Source organism: Helianthus annuus, chromosome 16 (genome assembly GCF_002127325.2).
Source record: "Helianthus annuus cultivar XRQ/B chromosome 16, HanXRQr2.0-SUNRISE, whole genome shotgun sequence".
NCBI lineage: Eukaryota > Viridiplantae > Streptophyta > Magnoliopsida > Asterales > Asteraceae > Helianthus > Helianthus annuus.
This window is the reverse complement of record NC_035448.2, coordinates 179,817,047-179,838,711: the sequence shown is the minus strand read 5'-3', so window position 1 is coordinate 179,838,711 and position 21,665 is coordinate 179,817,047. Positions and strand designations below refer to the sequence as shown.

Here is a 21,665-nt window from a genome sequence, read left to right as displayed (position 1 = left end):
TACACCACAACTGAAAAGGAGTTTCTTGCGGTGGTGTATGCCTTGGACAAGTTCCGCTCGTATATTTGGGGGAACAAAGTGGTTATGTATTCGGACCATAACGCGGTTCGATATTTGATGGAAAAGAAGGATGTAAAGTCCCGTTTGATTCGTTGGGTGTTATTGCTACAAGAATTTGATTTGGAAATTCAGGACAAAAAGGGATGTGAAAACGTAGTGGTGGATCACTTATCCCGAATTCCATTGGAGGGTATTGATGACGCAAGTGAAATCAATGACCGGTTTCCTAATGAACAACTGTTGGCCGTGTCTACCGTAACTGCACCCTGGTATGCCCACTATGTTAACTATTTGGCCACGGGTGCAATTCCTAGTCATTGGACCAAGAAGAGGAAGCAACAGTTTATGGTTCAGGTGAAACAATAAGTTGGGATGAACCGGACTTGTTCAAGATTGGGCCCGATCAAGTAATTCGGAGGTGCATTCCCGAGACGGAAGTGATGGAGATATGACTCGCGCTCACGCATCCGCTTGTGGGGGTCATTTTAGCGGCCACAAGACGGGTTATCGAGTGCTTACATGTGGGTTTTATTTGCCTACAATTTTCAAAGATGCGTGTGAGTATGCTCGGAATTGCTTAAGCTGTCAAAAAGTAGGGAGTTTTTCAAAGAGGGATGAAATGCCCTTACAACCCATTTTGGTAGTTGACGTATTCGATGTGTGGGGCATTGATTTCATGGGTCCCGTTCCAAGCTCAAATGGTTTTTTTATACATATAGGTTGCGGTGGATTATGTCTCGAAGTGGATTGGAGCCATAGCTACAAGAACATTTTTGCTCGATTTGGGATTCCGAGGGTCATTATTAGTGATGGTTCACACTTTAAGAACTTTAACTTTCGAAAGCTATTGAAACGTTACAATGTGAACCACCGAATCGCTACTCCATACCACCCGCAGACTAGTGGACAAGTTGAAATGTCCAACCGTCAAATAAAAGAAATTCTGATGAAGATGGTGCAGGTGGATAGGAAGGATTGGTTGAGCAAGTTAGATGACGCGTTATGGACATACCGAATGGCTTATAAAACTCCAATTGGTACAACCCCTTATCGGTTGGTATATGGGAAAGGGTGCCACTTACCGATGGAGTTAGCTCACCGAGCACTATGGGCAATTAAAACGGTAAACACGGATTATAACGAAGCGGGGAAGATTCGAAAGTTGCACTTGAGTGAGATTGAAGAGATTCGAGATGAGGCATACGAATGTGCATCCGCGTATAAAGACAAACTCAAAAAGGTTCATGACGCGAAGTTACAAAAACGAACCTTCGAAGTGGGTCAAAAGGTTTGGTTGTATAACTCAAGGTTGAAACTTTTTGCGGGAAAGTTGAAAAGTAAATGGATGGGGCCCTACGTGATCACAAGAGTGGGTCGGTTTGGTGATATAGAGATTGAAGATGTGCATACAAATACGAAGCAAGTGGTTAACGGGCACCGACTCAAACCATACTTGGAGGGTTACATCAATAATCTCGAACTTGACAAAGTGGGCTACATTCTATGCCCATTGTATGAGGAAGAAGCATAAGAGGCCCGGGTTTGTTAATGTAAATATTTAGTGTAGTTTAGAGTAGTTTCATTGTCTTTAAAACAATTATCGTGCTTGCTTTGAACTGTGTTTGAAACAAGTGTGGGGAAAATTCTTACGAATTTTCTCTAACACGGTGTTGGGGACAACACGGTTCTTTTATGGGGGGTAGGGTAATTTTCATGTTTTAAAAAAATTATAAAAACCATGAAAATTACAAAAATAAAAAAAGTTAAAAGGAGCGTTTCCCAGTGGCCACCGTAGCTTACAGTGACCACCCTAGGCTACGGTGGTGTTTAAAACCTTTATGCCCAATACTGCCTGTCTTATGGTTATAAAATTGTCCCAGGAGCCACCGTAAGCTACGGTAGCTACCGTAGCTTATGGTAGCATCTGGGGATTGGGAGTGGCGTTTTATAAAAAAACGAAAACATCGAAAAGTCCTCATCCACACAAACGGGTTTAATCCCTTTTCACCATCACTTTTCATTCTTCTTCCCCAATACACCCAATTCATAAACCCTAGCCTCCATAGCTTCAATCCTTCACCATTTTCTCAAATCTTAACCAAATCAAGTGTTTTTAGGTCTATTTTGGCTAAAATTTCGCAAGGATTCCAAATTTGTGCTTACATTGTGAAGAATCCTGCGTTTTGGTGGTCAATTTTGGACATCTAGGGTCCGAAATTTTGGGATTGTTAGTGGGTTTTGGTCTTTCTTAAAGTTCTTGTCATTCTTATCATCTTTAAAGTAAAGGTATGCAATTTATGTTCATAATTTGAAGTACATTGCAAAATTGTAAGTTGTCATGTTTGTTTTTGCTCACACACTTGCTTGTAGTGATAGGGTGGTATGAACTTGATGAGTTTGTATGGGACTATAGTTGTAGATGCTTAGTTGTTTATCCAAAACATGTTTTTTTCGGCAGAATTTTGCTAACTTAAGGAAATAATGTCAAAATTTTTACAAGAAGATGAATAAAATGTCCGACTTACATCTGCAACCATAGTGTTAAGCAAGTGTGGGGATGTTTTAGGGTTAATGAGAGTTATAACTTGTGTTTGTTTGGTGTTGTGACTTGTAGAACTATGGGCCGAAAGGGCAAAGAACAAGTCGGGTCCTCTAGCGAACCCGCTGAACAACAGAAAAGAAGAAGGTTGAGGTTACAGCGAGACATAGAGGAGGAACAACAACAAGAAGAAGAACTAGCAAGGGTTTCGAAGCCGGCATGGGCGTCTGGCTCATTGATAGATCAGCCAGTTGAATGGCAAGCTGAATTATTCCATGATCAGATGAATAGATTGGCTCAGCGCAAGGAGGCGTTCATCTGTGAGAAAGAGGTTAAGGAGAATGAGTTTCGTCCGTTCGGAATTACCGAAAAGTTTAGAGCTGTTGGGTGGGAAGCTGCTCTAAAGTGTTATGACCGGGTAGGAAAGAATTTATTCGATACAGAGATACAAGAGTGGGTAGCCACTCTATGATGTGCCCCATTCAAACACCCTTCAAAGATGAAGCTAATCAATAGAGTGAATGGAATTGATGTGGAAATGTCTTTCGATACTTTGCGGAGGGTAGCAAAGTTCGATAGCAAGGCCACAAACCAATATATATTCCCTAGTTTGGATGATTTGCATTTTAATCCTGATAAGCATCCAAGATGGAACACAATGTTGGATTATCTGTTTCTTCCTGGCACTACACATGGGAAGCTTTACCAAAGAAATTTGTGGATCGAGGCAAAGTTAATATTGGTGATATGTACGCAAATCGTCATCCCACGACGGGGTGACAAGGTTGAAGTGAGGTATCCCGAAGTGCCAATCCTCTACATGTTGCTAAATGGTGCACCACTCATTCCTTTCCGTTTCTTGGTGTTGAATAACATTTGGATTAGCAAAATAGGTCGGAAAGAAAGATAATCCCCCATTGTCGACTGATTACTGCCCTACTGAAAATGTGTGGTGCAATTAAAGAGGATGACAAGGGTTCTTACAAGAAGTTTAAGCCATTTGAGTTGGCACAGTTGGGGTCGGTTGGGAGTACAAAGAGCCGGAAAGGTATCACAAGCTGAAGAGTGATGGTCAGAGGTGGAGGGCATTAAAGGTGGATGCCCGACCATTGCAACCGGGTGAGGCAGATGAGCCAGAGAGCGAGGAGGAGGTCCCAAGTGGGGACGAGGATTATCAGGATGATACGTTTGTTGTGGATATGTATACAGATCGAGCGGGGCCTAGTGATGGTGAAAGAAGAGAGCGAACTCAGTTGGGGTATGTAGGAAGTGCATTTGATTATGCGCAATAGCCTTACGATCCGAATTGGGCCTATTTGGGGACCATGGAACAGGTCGTGGAGCATAGGCGACCACCTACATTCTCTGATTGGCCCGATTCTAGCCAAATGTCTTTTGATCATCAAACATTTATGGGTGCGAGCATGGATAGGGAATTAAAGTAGAGTTATGACCGACAGGAGCAGTGGAACCGCACCCATGCTTATGCTTTTGAGTAGGAGATGAACAATAGGTACCTTGATGATCGCAACCAGCGCATGCATGTGATTGGCACGCGGGTTGACCGGTTGTAGCAGATCCCCCGGTTGTGGACTATTCCACGCTACCACCATATGACGGTAGTGTGTCTTACCCTACCCCACCATTGCACCATTCTATGTGGGTGGATCACGACCAGGTGCCAAGTCAGCAAACCGGCAAAGGAGGAGGCGAAGGTAGCAGTGGAAGCGGTGCGTTTAGATTTGGAGAGTTTTCAGAGATGATGACGTCTATCTTTGGACCTCCTCAGACGCGGTACTACTGATCAGGTTGTGCTTTATCCGACCTTGTGTATTTTTGTATATATATTTGTGATTTATGTTTATGGTTGGGCGGTAGGGTGGTGTTTTGATGTTAATGTTGTTGGGTTGTGGTAGTATTGGTGGTCTTTAGTAAATAAAAAAAACAAAAAGAAATTTGTAGTTGGAGTGGTGAAGAAAAATTGATATTGGTATGATTTATAGCGATCATTCTCTTTCAAAACCATACATTGGGGTCAACGTATCCAAGTGTGGAGGGGGGGGGGGATTTTTGACACTTTTGAAAAAATTTTAAATCAAGCGATAAATGGTCTAAATTTGAACACTTTGTAATAAAACTATAACAAACCTCCTAAGACCCCTTCACTTAACCCTAAACGTCCTAAAATATACCCTGTATAGGAGAAACGAGCTTAAAATACCTTAATATTTATAAAAATCAAATAAATTTCGATACCCGAAGCCCTCGCGGGCCACGACCCATTGCTCAGGGTCTGTAGCAGGGCGCGTGCCCCTTTGTTTGCTAGACACGGCATTGCGCCACGTGTCCGGTTTCACGACGAGCCTACCCCTTGACTCACCTAAGCTACACCCTAGTCTATCTTTGTTGGGGGCCGCGAAAGAAGAGGAGAGGGGCTTCGCGGGCCGCGAGCCGCCCCTCGGCTAGCCTATAAAAGAGGCTTCAGGCCTCATTTGATCGTCGTTCATTTCTAAAATTATCTCTCAACTTCTGATAGTCTAAATACTCGGGATATTATACCCCTATAAAGCGAAGCTCTGCCCCGTTGTAAGTATTATAACTCCCGACCACATATCAGTTACCCTACCCGATTGATTTAGGGCTTTGTAACGCATGTCAAAGCTCTGCCTGACTCAGTCGTTGGAGTTCTGTCTCGTGTTACACCCGATTGATCTAGGACTCCATAATGCATGTCAAGGCTCTGCCTGACTCAGTCATTGGAGTTCTATCTCGAGTTGTACGGTTAATGTGATTTGGGTTATCTTACTAACACGTGTGCATTGTTTAATTTTAATAGATAATAACCATGAGAATCACCAGAAAGCTATAGTAGTATCACCTAAATCAGCAAAGTGAGTCATTCTCTTTTTGTGAACCTTTCTTTGAATACATCTTATTTCTGTGAGTCAAATATTTTACAAAACCCTAAATATTTATCACGGCACTTACAGTGATTAAGTTTTTGTAATTCTACAATTATCATCAGTATGTGGGGTTTTTTGTACATTACTTGACACTCGTTACTATTAATAGTAGCATGACCGCAAGCACGGGGACAAAGGTTGCCCAGTAGCAATATTGTATTGAATAATTGGATAGATATAAACATGGTAAACCTTAATACTATAAAGTCGTCAAAATTGTTTTGATTACACTGGGACGCACTCGCCAGTATTTCTTGCTGATAAAACCTTTTTAAAACGCGTTTCAGGTAACTTAAGGCTTAAAGTTGTGGCTATAAAAGTTAGAAAATAAGAAACGGAGTTTATGTTTTCAATAATTAGGGTTTATCCCTACAAATGTATTGTCAAATGAAACTTGGGTTTTATCCCATTTATTATTATAAAAGTTTGGTGTTTAACTTTGATAAAAATATTTCCTAACTACGGCCCTGATGTATGAATTCTGCTGCCAAATTAATAAACACCGATACCATTTGACTGGTTCGCGGCACCCGCTCCCAGGGCAGAGGGCTGCGACAAAAACTGCGTGACACACCGGCAACCCCGTACACCCTTTCATTGTGAGAGTTTGAGCCACTTATTTGATTTATGAGAAGATATTTTCCTTGATGAGAGTGGTAATGGGTGGGGGTGCATTAGAACTTGTGCTTGAATTCGGTTTGAGGCCTTAGCTTGGCATGAATGTGAAAAGGATAAGGGCATTTAGGTAGCCTCGTTATGGTGTGTGCGAGTGTGGGATTTGGGGGGTTGGACCTCATAAGTTATATATATGAGCATGGTAGCGAGAGGGGCGGGGGTTTGGACATTTAGTAGCCCATTTTGAGCTTTAAGCCGATCATTTGTTACCCCATGCCTAGTTCCCCAAAAATTCACCCGTATTCGACCCGGTCTAGTAGTATTAGAGTTTAGAAACACCGGATTTTATTTAAATAGATGGAATAAATTCCATGTTTTACAAAGGTAGCTTTTAATAAAAACAATATTTCTTAAGTTGATTTAATTAATAAAATAAGCCACTTCTTGAAGTCCTTCAGTGCTGGATCCAATTCTTACTCCAATCTACTGTAATTACCTGAAATGCGTTTTAAAAAGGTTTTGTCAGTGGGAAATACTGAGTGAGTTCATTCAGGTTAATACAAAAACATATTTGTTATAATTTACAGTATTAAGGGGAATTACAATGTTTCTGATTTCAAACCAACTACCCACAGTACTTGTCACTCGACTACCCATTGGCTATCTCGTTGTCCAAATGGTGTCTGTGACTGTGGTCAGATCACCCCTTGGCTAACTCGTTGTCCAAGTGTGACGGGAAATAAGTAATGTATACAAAACCCCACATACCGGCTGTATTTTGGTGATTACATAGACTTAATCCCTGTAATTATAACTTTGGAAAATAACTTGGAGTTTTGTAAAACAGTTGATAAAAAGAGAATGACTCACATTATAAGCATGCAGATTCATACGAGCAAAATTTAGTCTACAGATGAGCCTTGATATTTTTTGTAGATTTTATATAGGCAGAGCTTAGCCTATTGATTTAGCTTTGTAACCTGGTGCACACGAACTAGGTAGGTAACTTAATACATCAGTTACGTCAATTCACGAGATTAAACCCTCACAACGATTAACAAGTGCAATACTTAATAATTCAATCGATTCACAACGAATGACAGAGCATAGTCTGAATTCGAACAGCACTCAAACATTCAAGTCGAAATCACAATGAATAACAAAGTATCAGCTCAATTTGAGCAGCACTCAAACAATCGTTGCGCGAGAGTCAAGATTGAGTATCAGAAACCAGCGGGCCTACTCCAACAATCAGAAATCCCGAAATGGAAATGGGAGCAAATTTCCATGGATTTCGTCACTGGCCTACCTAGATCCCAACGCGGGAATGACACTATTTGGGTGATAGTGGATCGATTGACCAAGTTTGCACACTTTTTGGCTATTAAAGATACAGACAAGTTTTCTACCTTGGCAGACGTTTACTTAAAGGAAGTGGTTTCGAGGCACGGGGTGCCAACCTCCATTATTTCAGATCGAGACGCACGTTTTACTTCTGAGTTGTGGCAAGCTATGCACAAATCCTTTGGCTCACGTTTGGATATGAGCACCGCTTATCACCCACAAACGGATGGGCAGTCTAAACGCACCATCCAAACCCTGGAAGACATGCTTAGGGCATGTGTGATCGATTTTGGCAAGAATTGGGAGAAGCATCTACCGCTAGTGGAATTCTCGTATAATAACAGCTACCACACCAGCATTCAGGCAGCACCCTTCGAGGCATTGTACGGTCGTAAATGCCGATCACCTCTTTGCTGGGCCGAAGTTGGTGACAGCCAGGTCACAGGCCCAGAATTGGTGGTAGACACAACGGAAAGGATTGCCCAGATCAGACAACGCATGGCGGCAGCTCGAGACCGTCAGAAAAGCTACGCTGATAAGCATAGGAAACCGCTAGAATTCCAGGTCGGGGACCGGGTTCTACTCAAAGTCTCACCCTGGAAGGGTGTGGTTCGTTTTGGAAAACGGGGCAAGCTGAATCCGCGATATGTGGGACCATTTGAAATTACCAAGAGGATCGGTAAGGTTGCTTATAGGTTGAACCTGCCAGAAGAGCTGAGTGCGGTGCACAACGTCTTCCACGTGTCTAATCTGAAGAAGTGTCTGTCAGATGAAACACTCATCATTCCTTTCAAGGAACTCACCATTGATGAAAGGCTACACTTTACTGAGGAACCGGTTGAGATCACGGATCGAGAAATCAAAACCCTCAAACGTAGCCAGATACCTCTCGTGCGAGTTCGTTGGAACTCGCGACGTGGCCCGGAGTTTACCTGGGAACGGGAAGACCAGATGAAGCGCAAGTACCCCCAGTTATTCCCAAACGAAACTCCCAGCACTGAAGCTACAACAGAATTTCGGGACGAAATTCCAAGCTAAGGGGGGATGATGTGACACCCCGTTGAAACGTTCTCACTAGCTTGTCAGTGGCTGCTTTAACTTTCGGGACGAAAGTTCTCAAAACTTGGGGATAACGTGACACTCTAGGTTTTCCCGAATAACCCTCTTGTATTAACAGTGCGTACGTATGAAATATTAAATGAAAGATGTGAATTATCTTAATGTGCCATGTGTTGATAACGTGTATGTAATATATATATATATATATATATATATATATATGTGTGTGTGTGTGTATAAGTAGTAGCGAACCGAGACCACGACTCGAGACCACCCGGTCTCGAGTGAACAGTAAAATAGTGGGCCGGTTGGGCCGTGGACCTCCTTTGGTCCACTCGGAACCCATTAGGGAGCACCACTTGATATATAAACCCATGCCATCATCCACATTTCCCTTACACTCACTCTCTCTCTCTCTCTCTCACTCTCTCACTCACTAAAACCCTAGAACACCACCATAAACATCCTCTCCTCTCTCTCTCGGATTCAACCGGTAGCACCAAAACTGCCGGATCAAGCTCGGGATCATCACTCAGCAGTTGGTTCATTGATTCTTCAAATCCGAACACCATCCGGTTAGTGTTTTATGTTTCTAGATATTACAATGCTTGGTTGATAAATGACATACATGATAAAGGTGTTGGTTTGTGCTGATATAGATTAGTGTTGTAGTGTAGTTTAAAAGCTATATATATATATATATATATATACTCGAAAATGTGCACTTTGTACAATGATGAGATGAAATGATGATCATGATATCTTACTAGTCTCTACACATGAAGATTTTTATGAGACATCACATGATTTTGGCTTATGAATTAGTACATAGATTGCTTATGAAATGTACATCATGTGTGTGTTGTGGTGTTGTAGGCTTATTGTTATGTCTTAAAAATCATACTTGATGAACCGAATGAATATGGAGACGAATGAGAAAACCCTAAAATGATGAACTGTTTGAATATGTGTTGAACATTTAAAAAAATTGTATGTTTGATTGAATCAATATTAGACAAGGAAACATGTTTGAGCATTGTGGTTGGACAGTACATAAACATCATGAAATCGAAATTCTATTGGATGAGTACACTGTTGCAGTTGTTCTAGAATCAGCAGGTGATGGGAGTCGAGACTCCTGGTTTCGACTCGAGACCATCAAGGAGACAACTCGAGATCAGCGGTTGCGACTCGAGAACAACTGTTTCATCAGTGGCGTCGACAGAGGTCTCGACTCAGCTAGTGGCCCATCAGTGTTGCGACTCGAGATCGCTAGTGGTTGCGGGTCGAGACACGGTCTGGTTGCAACTCGAGACCAGCGGCTGTAACTCGAGACCACAGTCAGCAGTGGAAGGCACTTGAAACCCCCGTCCACGTCTACATCATGGTTGCGACTCGAGACCACTTCTCGGTGGTTTCGAGTGGGCTGTGCTGCTATTGGGCCATACTTGGTTTAGTGGGCTGCTTCTCGTGTTAATTAAGTACTAATAGTTTCCTGCATGAATTGCTAGCACGAGAGGGCAGGCCCAATAACCTTGAATGAATTATGTATTGCGTGTTATTTGCATGCTATGTGTTAACTGCTACTGCTTAATCCAGAACCGACCCAACACTAGGAAATGCTAGCTCAATATGCATGTTATGTGTTAGAAATGTGTAAGATATAAGTGACTTGTTTGTACCCAAACCTGACCTATACTGGTAACCATGCTAGGACGTGGTGACCAGCGTGCTTGACCAAGTAACCTAATCTGCCGAGCAACCCGAGGTGAGTTCACACAATAAAAGCATGCGTCCCAGGGAGGGACACGGCAAACTGATATCTTTGGGAAGAATACTTCCAAACTAATACTTCCGAGGGAAAATACGAATGGGTACTTTTAATTCACTATCTCCGGGGGAGATACGTTTGGATATTATTTATAAATCACAACTAGCAAAACTAAACGAAACTCTATCACATTAAGTCCCTGCTTACAGTACCGATTAATCGCCGGGGACGAACAGGTTAATAGTTGATAGCGCTATTAGGTTTGACAATCTCACACCGTGACCGGGGGGATCGGGCGTGAACTAGTAGACCTTGAATCTTGGTCAATGATCACTACAAGAAAACTGGGTTTTTGGTACGCGCGAAAACGTCCTAAAATGCTATTTTATAGGACCTTTCATTTAATAGGACCAATGGTAAAAGCGTTTCATGTAAAGGGGTCGTAATAAGTCTCGAACTAAAAGAGCGTCTTATCATCTCAAATAAGATTATGAAACCAATTTTATGGTCGCTTAATATGTCTTTGAACAACCAAAATAGTGTCCTAATAAAAACATATTAGGACACTTTTACGATGTTTTAACATGTACTTACATACTTTTAATCTTTTGATACACTTACAAGTGTCCTTAGAAATTAATTGATAGGACCCTTATGATGTAACATTATAGCTAATTTAGTACCAAGAAAAGGGTCCTAATATACCAACTAAGATTATGAAACCAATTTTATGGTCGCATAATATGTCTATAGACAACTTATTAGCGTCCTAAAAAGAACATATTAGGACACTTTTACAATGTTCTAATATGTAATTACCTACTTTTAATCTTTTGATACACATACAAGCGTCCTTAAAAATTAATTTATATGACCCTTATGATGTAACGTTATAGCTAGTTTAATATCAAGAAAATGGTCGTAATATCCCACATAAGATTATAAAACCAATTTTATAAACAGACAATCAACATATAACATCCTAATAGTTATTGTATAAAATCAACTAATAAAATAAATAAAACTTCATTATATTTCAAATAAGCATGTTCATAACAAAACCACTAACTATAAATAGGTTATAACATTATCTAACATAAAGTCTTAACATTTAACAAAGAAATTAAAAGCAATTAAAGAAATAAAAAGCATAAAATCTTGAGTCATCATGCGTCCTCAATCCTCATGGACTACCTATAAATAAACAATTCATGTATAAGCATTAAGTTTCATGATATTAAAATTATTTGTATCACAAGTTTAACAAATACATACCGAGATGAATGGATAGGGCCATATGATGGATGCACCAATACAATCTTGAATTGTAAAAAATAAACCATATGGTCTTATCACAAGTTTAACAAATACATATCTTTTAACAAAGTAGTTAGTGCAAGTCCAGAAGATAAAAATTAACACGTTCCATCTGAAGTTACTGTAATATTTGGTTTTGACTTCTCTGGTTAAAAAAAGTTGATATGGTTTTACTTTTTAGGATAAAGTATGTGAATGTCAAGGCCTCTAGCCTACCTGTCTTTTTGAAAGTAATAATGTGATATCATAAAGTTCAGGAACAGTAATTCAAGCACATTTGAGCAACCTTTTCTTTTCTTTTTAGTGATTAAAATAAACAGAACCAGCATGGGTGTAGTGGGGATGTGGGCATTGTGGTGTAATAGAATTAAATAAAAAAAACATAAAAATGTAATTGGACAAATGGAGCATGGAAACAGCTAATTGGTCAAACAACTTTCTCTCCGGCGTTGTATTTAAAACGCTCTGGGCAATTTTGGGTCGAAAAACACCCATGGGGGCGGAGGTGGTGGCGTGATGGGGCGTTGATTTTGAAAACGCGTCCAAAAAACGCTTGACTATGCATGGGATCATGTTAACTAGTCACCATATGGAGACATGTAAATATTTTATTGTAGTTAGTACTTAAAAAATCATCAAGTGCAAGGGATCATGTTAACTAGTCACCATATGGAGACATGACAGTTTCAAAGTCAGAAATTATAATCAAATAAAAACCATTCAGATGATTGTGAGAATATAAACTTTACCTCCAGTGATCCTTCTCTTTTGGTAGAGCATATCGGCTAGAAATAGCATCTTGTCTTCTTATTTTCTAGATTAAAGAGCATGACACACAAGATCTAGGTTAAACCCGAACGAATAAACAAATATAATCTGATAGAAAACGAAAGTGACTGACCTAATTCCACTCTTACGTAAAAATCAATCACCTCATTCAACGTCTCATGAAACTATTAATATTGGGCAACTATAAGAATAAACTACAAATATTTAATGATTAGAAATTTTTATATTAAAATCAGCTCATCCAAGCCGCAAAAACCACCAAGTAGCCCGGCTGATGTTTGTGACTGGTAAGTAACTAATCACTTCGTGTAGGGTATAGGTTTTACCACTTTCTACATCAAGGAAACTAGGGGTGTGAATTTTTGACAAGACACAAAAACACGACACAAGCCTAACACGAAATTCGCAGGTTTAGGATTAGTCTAAATGGGTTCGGGTTCATATGTGTGACGTGATTTTCGGGTTCAGGTCGGGTTGAACCCACAAACATAACCCATTTAGCACCCTTAAAGGAAACCAGCCAACCTTAAAGTTTCAATAAGCTTAACTCAATATCAAAAGCGCAAAAAAATAATAAAGAACTAAAGCCTCTAAGATACATGTATGTCCATTAAAAAAAGTTGCTTTGGTCCTATAAAACGCTAGAGAAATGATTCGCTGTATAGTTTTGTGCTAAACCTGTTACAAGCAAACCTTTAAGTTAGACCTTTAGGAACAAAAGTTCATCTGAAGATTTCAGCACAGTTGTTTTAAACATGTCGGTTTTGGTTGACCACAAGCACTTTCTTGTCTATTTTGTTAAGGTTTGTATCAATAGGCAATGCATTAGTTAATATAACAAAAAACAAAATCGTCACAGTAACAATCAAAATCTTTAAATAGAACTAGACTAGATAAAAGATTCTATGCATTAAAACAACCATTAGGAGAATTCAAACCCATTTAAAATTGACCTATTTGAAAGTCGACGGGTCGAATAAAAAATTGATATCATCTTAAATGGTTATTAGCAAGGTCCTTTGGTCCTATTCTCAAGGGAACAAGTGTCTTTTGGCAATGGAAATATTTCCAACCATGTGTCTTTTGGCAATGGAAATACTTCCAACCAGGTGACTTGTTGAAAGAATTTAGCCCCTTTACTCATCAACCACACATAATGAACCAAAGAAAGCAATAACAAGTTTCTTCAAACACACAAAACTAAATACTACAGTTTAACTTTATGTCCAAAACACTCCCTGTAGGTCACCAAACATGAAACAAACTACTTACAAAATTTCTAGAGTTTCAATCCACGTTCAAAAAGTAAAAGATTACTATAATGTTGTAGAAAATACTTAAAAGGCATACCTTCCTCATCAGAATTTAAAGCTAACAAAATGTTGTTCATAGACTCTGCATCTTCAAATTTAGTATAAAAAATTCTTGTAGAATTACTTTATGAAATTCCATCTTTTTTTCCTCTGGTCCATCAGCTTCATCCTGAATTTACTAGGATATATTATACCAACCTACACTCAAAACCAGCAAAGAAGGTACTAAAAATTAAGGATATATTATACCAACCTACTCCAACAATCAGAAATCCCGAAATGGAAATGGGAGCAAATTTCCATGGATTTCGTCACTGGCCTACCCAGATCCCAACGCGGGAATGACACTATTTGGGTGATAGTGGATCGATTGACCAAGTTTGCACACTTTTTGGCTATTAAAGATACAGACAAGTTTTCTACCTTGGCAGACGTTTACTTAAAGGAAGTGGTTTCGAGGCACGGGGTGCCAACCTCCATTATTTCAGATCGAGACGCACGTTTTACTTCTGAGTTGTGGCAAGCTATGCACAAATCCTTTGGCTCACGTTTGGACATGAGCACCACTTATCACCCACAAACGGATGGGCAGTCTAAACGCACCATCCAAACACTGGAAGACATGCTTAGGGCATGTGTGATCGATTTTGGCAAGAATTGGGAGAAGCATCTACCGCTAGTGGAATTCTCGTATAATAACAGCTACCACACCAGCATTCAGGCAGCACCCTTCGAGGCATTGTACGGTCGTAAATGCCGATCACCTCTTTGCTGGGCCGAAGTGGGTGACAGCCAGGTCACAGGCCCAGAATTGGTGGTAGACACAACGGAAAGGATTGCCCAGATCAGACAACGCATGGCGGCAGCTCGAGACCGTCAGAAAAGCTACGCTGATAAGCATAGGAAACCGCTAGAATTCCAGGTCGGGGACCGGGTTCTACTCAAAGTCTCACCCTGGAAGGGTGTGGTTCGTTTTGGAAAACGGGGCAAGCTGAATCCGCGATATGTGGGACCATTTGAAATTACCAAGAGGATCGGTAAGGTTGCTTATAGGTTGAACCTGCCAGAAGAGCTGAGTGCGGTGCACAACGTCTTCCACGTGTCTAATCTGAAGAAGTGTCTGTCAGATGAAACACTCATCATTCCTTTCAAGGAACTCACCATTGATGAACGGCTACACTTTACTGAGGAACCGGTTGAGATCACGGATCGAGAAATCAAAACCCTCAAACGTAGCCAGATACCTCTCGTGCGAGTTCGTTGGAACTCGCGACGTGGCCCGGAGTTTACCTGGGAACGGGAAGACCAGATGAAGCGCAAGTACCCCCAGTTATTCCCAAACGAAACTCCCAGCACTGAAGCTACAACAGAATTTCGGGATGAAATTCCAAGCTAACGGGGGGATGATGTGACACCCCGTTGAAACGTTCTCACTAGCTTGTCAGTGGCTGCCTTAACTTTCGGGACGAAAGTTCTCAAAACTTGGGGATAAGGTGACACTCTAGGTTTTCCCGAATAACCCTCTTGTATTAACAGTCCGTACGTATGAAATATTAAATGAAAGATGTGAATTATCTTAATGTGCCATGTGTTGATAACGTGTATGTAATATATATATATATATATATATATATATGTGTGTGTGTGTGTGTGTGTATAAGTAGTAGCGAACCGAGACCACGACTCGAGACCACCCGGTCTCGAGTGAACAGTAAAATAGTGGGCCGGTTGGGCCGTGGACCTCCTTTGGTCCACTCGGAACCCATTAGGGAGCACCACTTGATATATAAACCCATGCCATCATCCACATTTCCCTTACACTCACTCTCTCTCTCTCTCTCTCTCTCTCTCTCTCTCTCTCTCTCTCTCACTCTCTCACTCACTAAAACCCTAGAACACCACCACAAACCTCTTCTCCTCTCTCTCTCGGATTCAACCGGTAGCACCAAAACTGCCGGATCAAGCTCGGGATCATCACTCAGCAGTTGGTTCATTGATTCTTCAAATCCGAACACCATCCGGTTAGTGTTTTATGTTTCTAGATATTACAATGCTTGGTTGATAAATGACATACATGATAAAGGTGTTGGTTTGTGATGATATAGATTAGTGTTGTAGTGTAGTTTAAAAGCTATATATATATATATACTCGAAAATGTGCACTTTGTACAATGATGAAATGAAATGATGATCATGATATCTTACTAGTCTCTACACATGAAGATTTTTATGAGACATCACATGATTTTGGCTTATGAATTAGTACATAGATTGCTTATGAAATGTACATCATGTGTGTGTTGTGGTGTTGTAGGCTTATTGTTATGTCTTAAAAATCATACTTGATGAACCGAATGAATATGGAGACGAATGAGAAAACCCTAAAATGATGAACTGTTTGAATATGTGTTGAACATTTAAAAAAATTGTATGTTTGATTGAATCAATATTAGACAAGGAAACATGTTTGAGCATTATGGTTGGACAGTACATAAACATCATGAAATCGAAATTCTATTGGATGAGTACACTGTTACAGTTGTTCTAGAATCAGCAGGTGATGGGAGTCGAGACTCCTGGTTTCGACTCGAGACCATCAAGGAGACAACTCGAGATCAGCGGTTGCGACTCGAGAACAACTGTTTCATCAGTGGCGTCGACAGAGGTCTCGACTCAGCTAGTGGCCCATCAGTGTTGCGACTCGAGATCGCTAGTGGTTGCGGGTCGAGACACGGTCTGGTTGCAACTCGAGACCAGCGGCTGCAACTCGAGACCACAGTCAGCAGTGGAAGGCACTTGAAACCCCCGTCCACGTCTACATCATGGTTGCGACTCGAGACCACTTGTCGGTGGTTTCGAGTGGGCTGTGCTGCTATTGGGCCATACTTGGTTTAGTGGGCTGCTTCTCGTGTTAATTAAGTACTAATAGTTTCCTGCATGAATTGCTAGCACGAGAGGACAGGCCCAATAACCTTGAATGAATTATGTATTGCGTGTTATTTGCATGCTATGTGTTAACTGCTACTGCTTAATCCAGAACCGACCCAACACTAGGAAATGCTAGCTCAATATGCATGTTATGTGTTAGAAATGTGTAAGATATAAGTGACTTGTTTGTACCCAAACCTGACCTATACTGGTAACCATGCTAGGACGTGGTGACCAGCGTGCTTGACCAAGTAACCTAATCTGCCGAGCAACCCGAGGTGAGTTCACACAATAAAAGCATGCGTCCCAGGGAGGGACACGGCAAACTGACATCTTTGGGAAGAATACTTCCAAACTAATACTTCCGAGGGAAAATACGAATGGGTACTTTTAATTCACTATCTCCGGGGGAGATACGTTTGGATATTATTTATAAATCACAACTAGCAAAACTAAACGAAACTCTATCACATTAAGTCCCTGCTTACAGTATCGATTAATCGCCGGGGGCGAACGGGTTAATAGTTGATAGCGCTATTAGGTTTGACAATCTCACACCGTGACCGGGGGGATCGGGCGTGAACTATTAGACCTTGAATCTTGGTCAATGATCACTACAAGAAAACTGGGTTTTTGGTACGCGCGAAAACGTCCTAAAATGCTATTTTATAGGACCTTTCATTTAATAGGACCAATGGTAAAAGCGTTTCATGTAAAGGGGTCGTAATAAGTCTCGAACTAAAAGAGCGTCCTATCATCTCAAATAAGATTATGAAACCAATTTTATGGTCGCTTAATATGTCTTTGAACAACCAAAATAGTGTCCTAATAAAAACATATTAGGACACTTTTACGATGTTTTAACATGTACTTACATACTTTTAATCTTTTGATACACTTACAAGTGTCCTTAGAAATTAATTGATAGGACCCTTATGATGTAACATTATAGCTAATTTAGTACCAAGAAAAGGGTCCTAATATACCAACTAAGATTATGAAACCAATTTTATGGTCGCATAATATGTCTATAGACAACTTATTAGCGTCCTAAAAAGAACATATTAGGACACTTTTACAATGTTCTAATATGTAATTACCTACTTTTAATCTTTTGATACACATACAAGCGTCCTTAAAAATTAATTTATATGACCCTTATGATGTAACGTTATAGCTAGTTTAATATCAAGAAAATGGTCGTAATATCCCACATAAGATTATAAAACCAATTTTATAAACAAACAATCAACATATAACATCCTAATAGTTATTGTATAAAATCAACTAATAAAATAAATAAAACTTCATTATATTTCAAATAAGCATGTTCATAACAAAACCACTAACTATAAATAGGTTATAACATTATCTAACATAAAGTCTTAACATTTAACAAAGAAATTAAAAGCAATTAAAGAAATAAAAAGCATAAAATCTTGAGTCATCATGCGTCCTCAATCCTCATGGACTACCTATAAATAAACCATTCATGTATAAGCATTAAGTTTCATGATATTAAAATTATTTGTATCACAAGTTTAACAAATACATACCGAGATGAATGGATAGGGCCATATGATGGATGCACCAATACAATCTTGAATTGTAAAAAATAAACCATATGGTCTTATCACAAGTTTAACAAATACATATCTTTTAACAAAGTAGTTAGTGCAAGTCCAGAAGATAAAAATTAACACGTTCCATCTGAAGTTACTGTAATATTTGGTTTTGACTTCTCTGGTTAAAAAAGTTGATATGGTTTTACTTTTTAGGATAAAGTATGTGAATGTCAAGGCCTCTAGCCTACCTGTCTTTTTGAAAGTAATAATGTGATATCATAAAGTTCAGGAACACTAATTCAAGCACATTTGAGCAACCTTTTCTTTTCTTTTTAGTGATTAAAATAAACAGAACCAGCATGGGTGTAGTGGGGATGTGGGCATTGTGGTGTAATAGAATTAAATAAAAAAAAAAACATAAAAATGTAATTGGACAAATGGAGCATGGAAACAGCTAATTGGTCAAACAACTTTCTCTCCGGCGTTGTATTTAAAACGCTCTGGGCAATTTTGGGTCGAAAAACACCCATGGGGGCGGAGGTGGTGGCGTGATGGGGCGTTGATTTTGAAAACGCGTCCAAAAAACGCTTGACTATGCATGGGATCATGTTAACTAGTCACCATATGGAGACATGTAAATATTTTATTGTAGTTAGTACTTAAAAAATCATCAAGTGCAAGGGATCATGTTAACTAGTCACCATATGGAGACATGACAGTTTCAAAGTCAGAAATTATAATCAAATAAAAACCATTCAGATGATTGTGAGAATATAAACTTTACCTCCAGTGATCCTTCTCTTTTGGTAGAGCATATCGGCTAGAAATAGCATCTTGTCTTCTTATTTTCTAGATTAAAGAGCATGACACACAAGATCTAGGTTAAACCCGAACGAATAAACAAATATAATCTGATAGAAAACGAAAGTGACTGACCTAATTCCACTCTTACGTAAAAATCAATCACCTCATTCAACGTCTCATGAAACTATTAATATTGGGCAACTATAAGAATAAACTACAAATATTTAATGATTAGAAATTTTTATATTAAAATCAGCTCATCCAAGCCGCAAAAACCACCAAGTAGCCCGGCTGATGTTTGTGACTGGTAAGTAACTAATCACTTCGTGTAGGGTATAGGTTTTACCACTTTCTACATCAAGGAAACTAGGGGTGTGAATTTTTGACAAGACACAAAAACACGACACAAGCCTAACACGAAATTCGCAGGTTTAGGATTAGTCTAAATGGGTTCGGGTTCATATGTGTGACGTGATTTTCGGGTTCAGGTCGGGTTGAACCCACAAACATAACCCATTTAGCACCCTTAAAGGAAACCAGCCAACCTTAAAATTTCAATAAGCTTAACTCAATATCAAAAGCGCAAAAAATTAATAAAGAACTAAAGCCTCTAAGATACCTGTATGTCCATTAAAAAAAGTTGCTTTGGTCCTATAAAATGCTAGAGAAATGATTCGCTGTATAGTTTTGTGCTAAACCTGTTACAAGCAAACCTTTAAGTTACACCTTTAGGAACAAAAGTTCATCTGAAGATTTCAGCACACTTGTTTTAAACATGTCGGTTTTGGTTGACCACAAGCACTTTCTTGTCTATTTTGTTAAGGTTTGTATAAATAGGCAATGCATTAGTTAATATAACAAAAAACAAAATCGTCACAATAACAATCAAAATCTTTGAATAGAACTAGACTAGATAAAAGATTCTATGCATTAAAACAACCATTAGGAGAATTCAAACCCATTTAAAATTGACCTATTTGAAAGTCGACGGGTCGAATAAAAAATTGATATCATCTTAAATGGTTATTAGCAAGGTCCTTTGGTCCTATTCTCAAGGGAACAAGTGTCTTTTGGCAATGGAAATATTTCCAACCATGTGTCTTTTGGCAATGGAAATACTTCCAACCAGGTGACTTGTTGAAAGAATTTAGCCCCTTTACTCATCAACCACACATAATGAACCAAAGAAAGCAATAACAAGTTTCTTCAAACACACAAAACTAAATACTACAGTTTAACTTTATGTCCAAAACACTCCCTGTAGGTCACCAAACATGAAACAAACTACTTACAAAATTTCTAGAGTTTCAATCCACGTTCAAAAAGTAAAAGATTACTATAATGTTGTAGAAAATACTTAAAAGGCATACCTTCCTCATCAGAATTTAAAGCTAACAAAATGTTGTTCATAGACTCTGCATCTTCAAATTTAGTATAAAAAATTCTTGTAGAATTACTTTATGAAATTCCATCTTTTTTTCCTCTGGTCCATCAGCTTCATCCTGAATTTACTAGGATATATTATACCAACCTACACTCAAAACCAGCAAAGAAGGTAGTAAAAATTAAGGATATATTATACCAACCTACTCCAACAATCAGAAATCCCGAAATGGAAATGGGAGCAAATTTCCATGGATTTCGTCACTGGCCTACCTAGATCCCAACGCGGGAATGACACTATTTGGGTGATAGTGGATCGATTGACCAAGTTTGCACACTTTTTGGCTATTAAAGATACAGACAAGTTTTCTACCTTGGCAGACGTTTACTTAAAGGAAGTGGTTTCGAGGCACGGGGTGCCAACCTCCATTATTTCAGATCGAGACGCACGTTTTACTTCTGAGTTGTGGCAAGCTATGCACAAATCCTTTGGCTCACGTTTGGACATGAGCACCACTTATCACCCACAAACGGATGGGCAGTCTAAACGCACCATCCAAACCCTGGAAGACATGCTTAGGGCATGTGTGATCGATTTTGGCAAGAATTGGGAGAAGCATCTACCGCTAGTGGAATTCTCGTATAATAACAGCTACCACACCAGCATTCAGGCAGCACCCTTCGAGGCATTGTACGGTCGTAAATGCCGATCACCTCTTTGCTGGGCCGAAGTTGGTGACAGCCAGGTCACAGGCCCAGAATTGGTGGTAGACACAACGGAAAGGATTGCCCAGATCAGACAACGCATGGCGGCAGCTCGAGACCGTCAGAAAAGCTACGATGATAAGCATAGGAAACCGCTAGAATTCCAGGTCGGGGACCGGGTTCTACTCAAAGTCTCACCCTGGAAGGGTGTGGTTCGTTTTGGAAAACGGGGCAAGCTGAATCCGCGATATGTGGGACCATTTGAAATTACCAAGAGGATCGGTAAGGTTGCTTATAGGTTGAACCTGCCAGAAGAGCTGAGTGCGGTGCACAACGTCTTCCACGTGTCTAATCTGAAGAAGTGTCTGTCAGATGAAACACTCATCATTCCTTTCAAGGAACTCACCATTGATGAACGGCTACACTTTACTGAGGAACCGGTTGAGATCACGGATCGAGAAATCAAAACCCTCAAACGTAGCCAGATACCTCTCGTGCGAGTTCGTTGGA

The 21,665-nt window shown here is 39.8% G+C and overlaps 1 protein-coding gene and 2 long non-coding RNA genes across 3 annotated transcripts; 1 reads left to right on the top strand and 2 right to left on the bottom strand.

Moving 5' to 3' along the window:
* The first annotated feature begins 508 nt into the window (after positions 1 to 508).
* On the top strand, positions 509 to 1,591 carry LOC110920088. Its single transcript, XM_022164324.1, has one exon. It carries the CDS (start codon positions 509 to 511, stop codon positions 1,589 to 1,591), a length of 1,083 nt encoding a protein of 360 aa, XP_022020016.1.
* Positions 1,592 to 11,366: 9,775 nt separating this feature from the next.
* Positions 11,367 to 11,785, bottom strand: LOC110916408. The gene is made up of 2 exons (XR_002579715.2): positions 11,627 to 11,785; positions 11,367 to 11,545 (listed from the first exon to the last, which is right to left on the bottom strand). It is a non-coding gene; the product is annotated as an uncharacterized LOC110916408 (long non-coding RNA).
* A 6,209-nt stretch (positions 11,786 to 17,994) lies between these two features.
* On the bottom strand, positions 17,995 to 18,639 carry LOC110916246. Its single transcript, XR_002579594.2, has 2 exons — positions 18,255 to 18,639; positions 17,995 to 18,173 (listed from the first exon to the last, which is right to left on the bottom strand). It is a non-coding gene; the product is annotated as an uncharacterized LOC110916246 (long non-coding RNA).
* Positions 18,640 to 21,665: the final 3,026 nt, after the last annotated feature.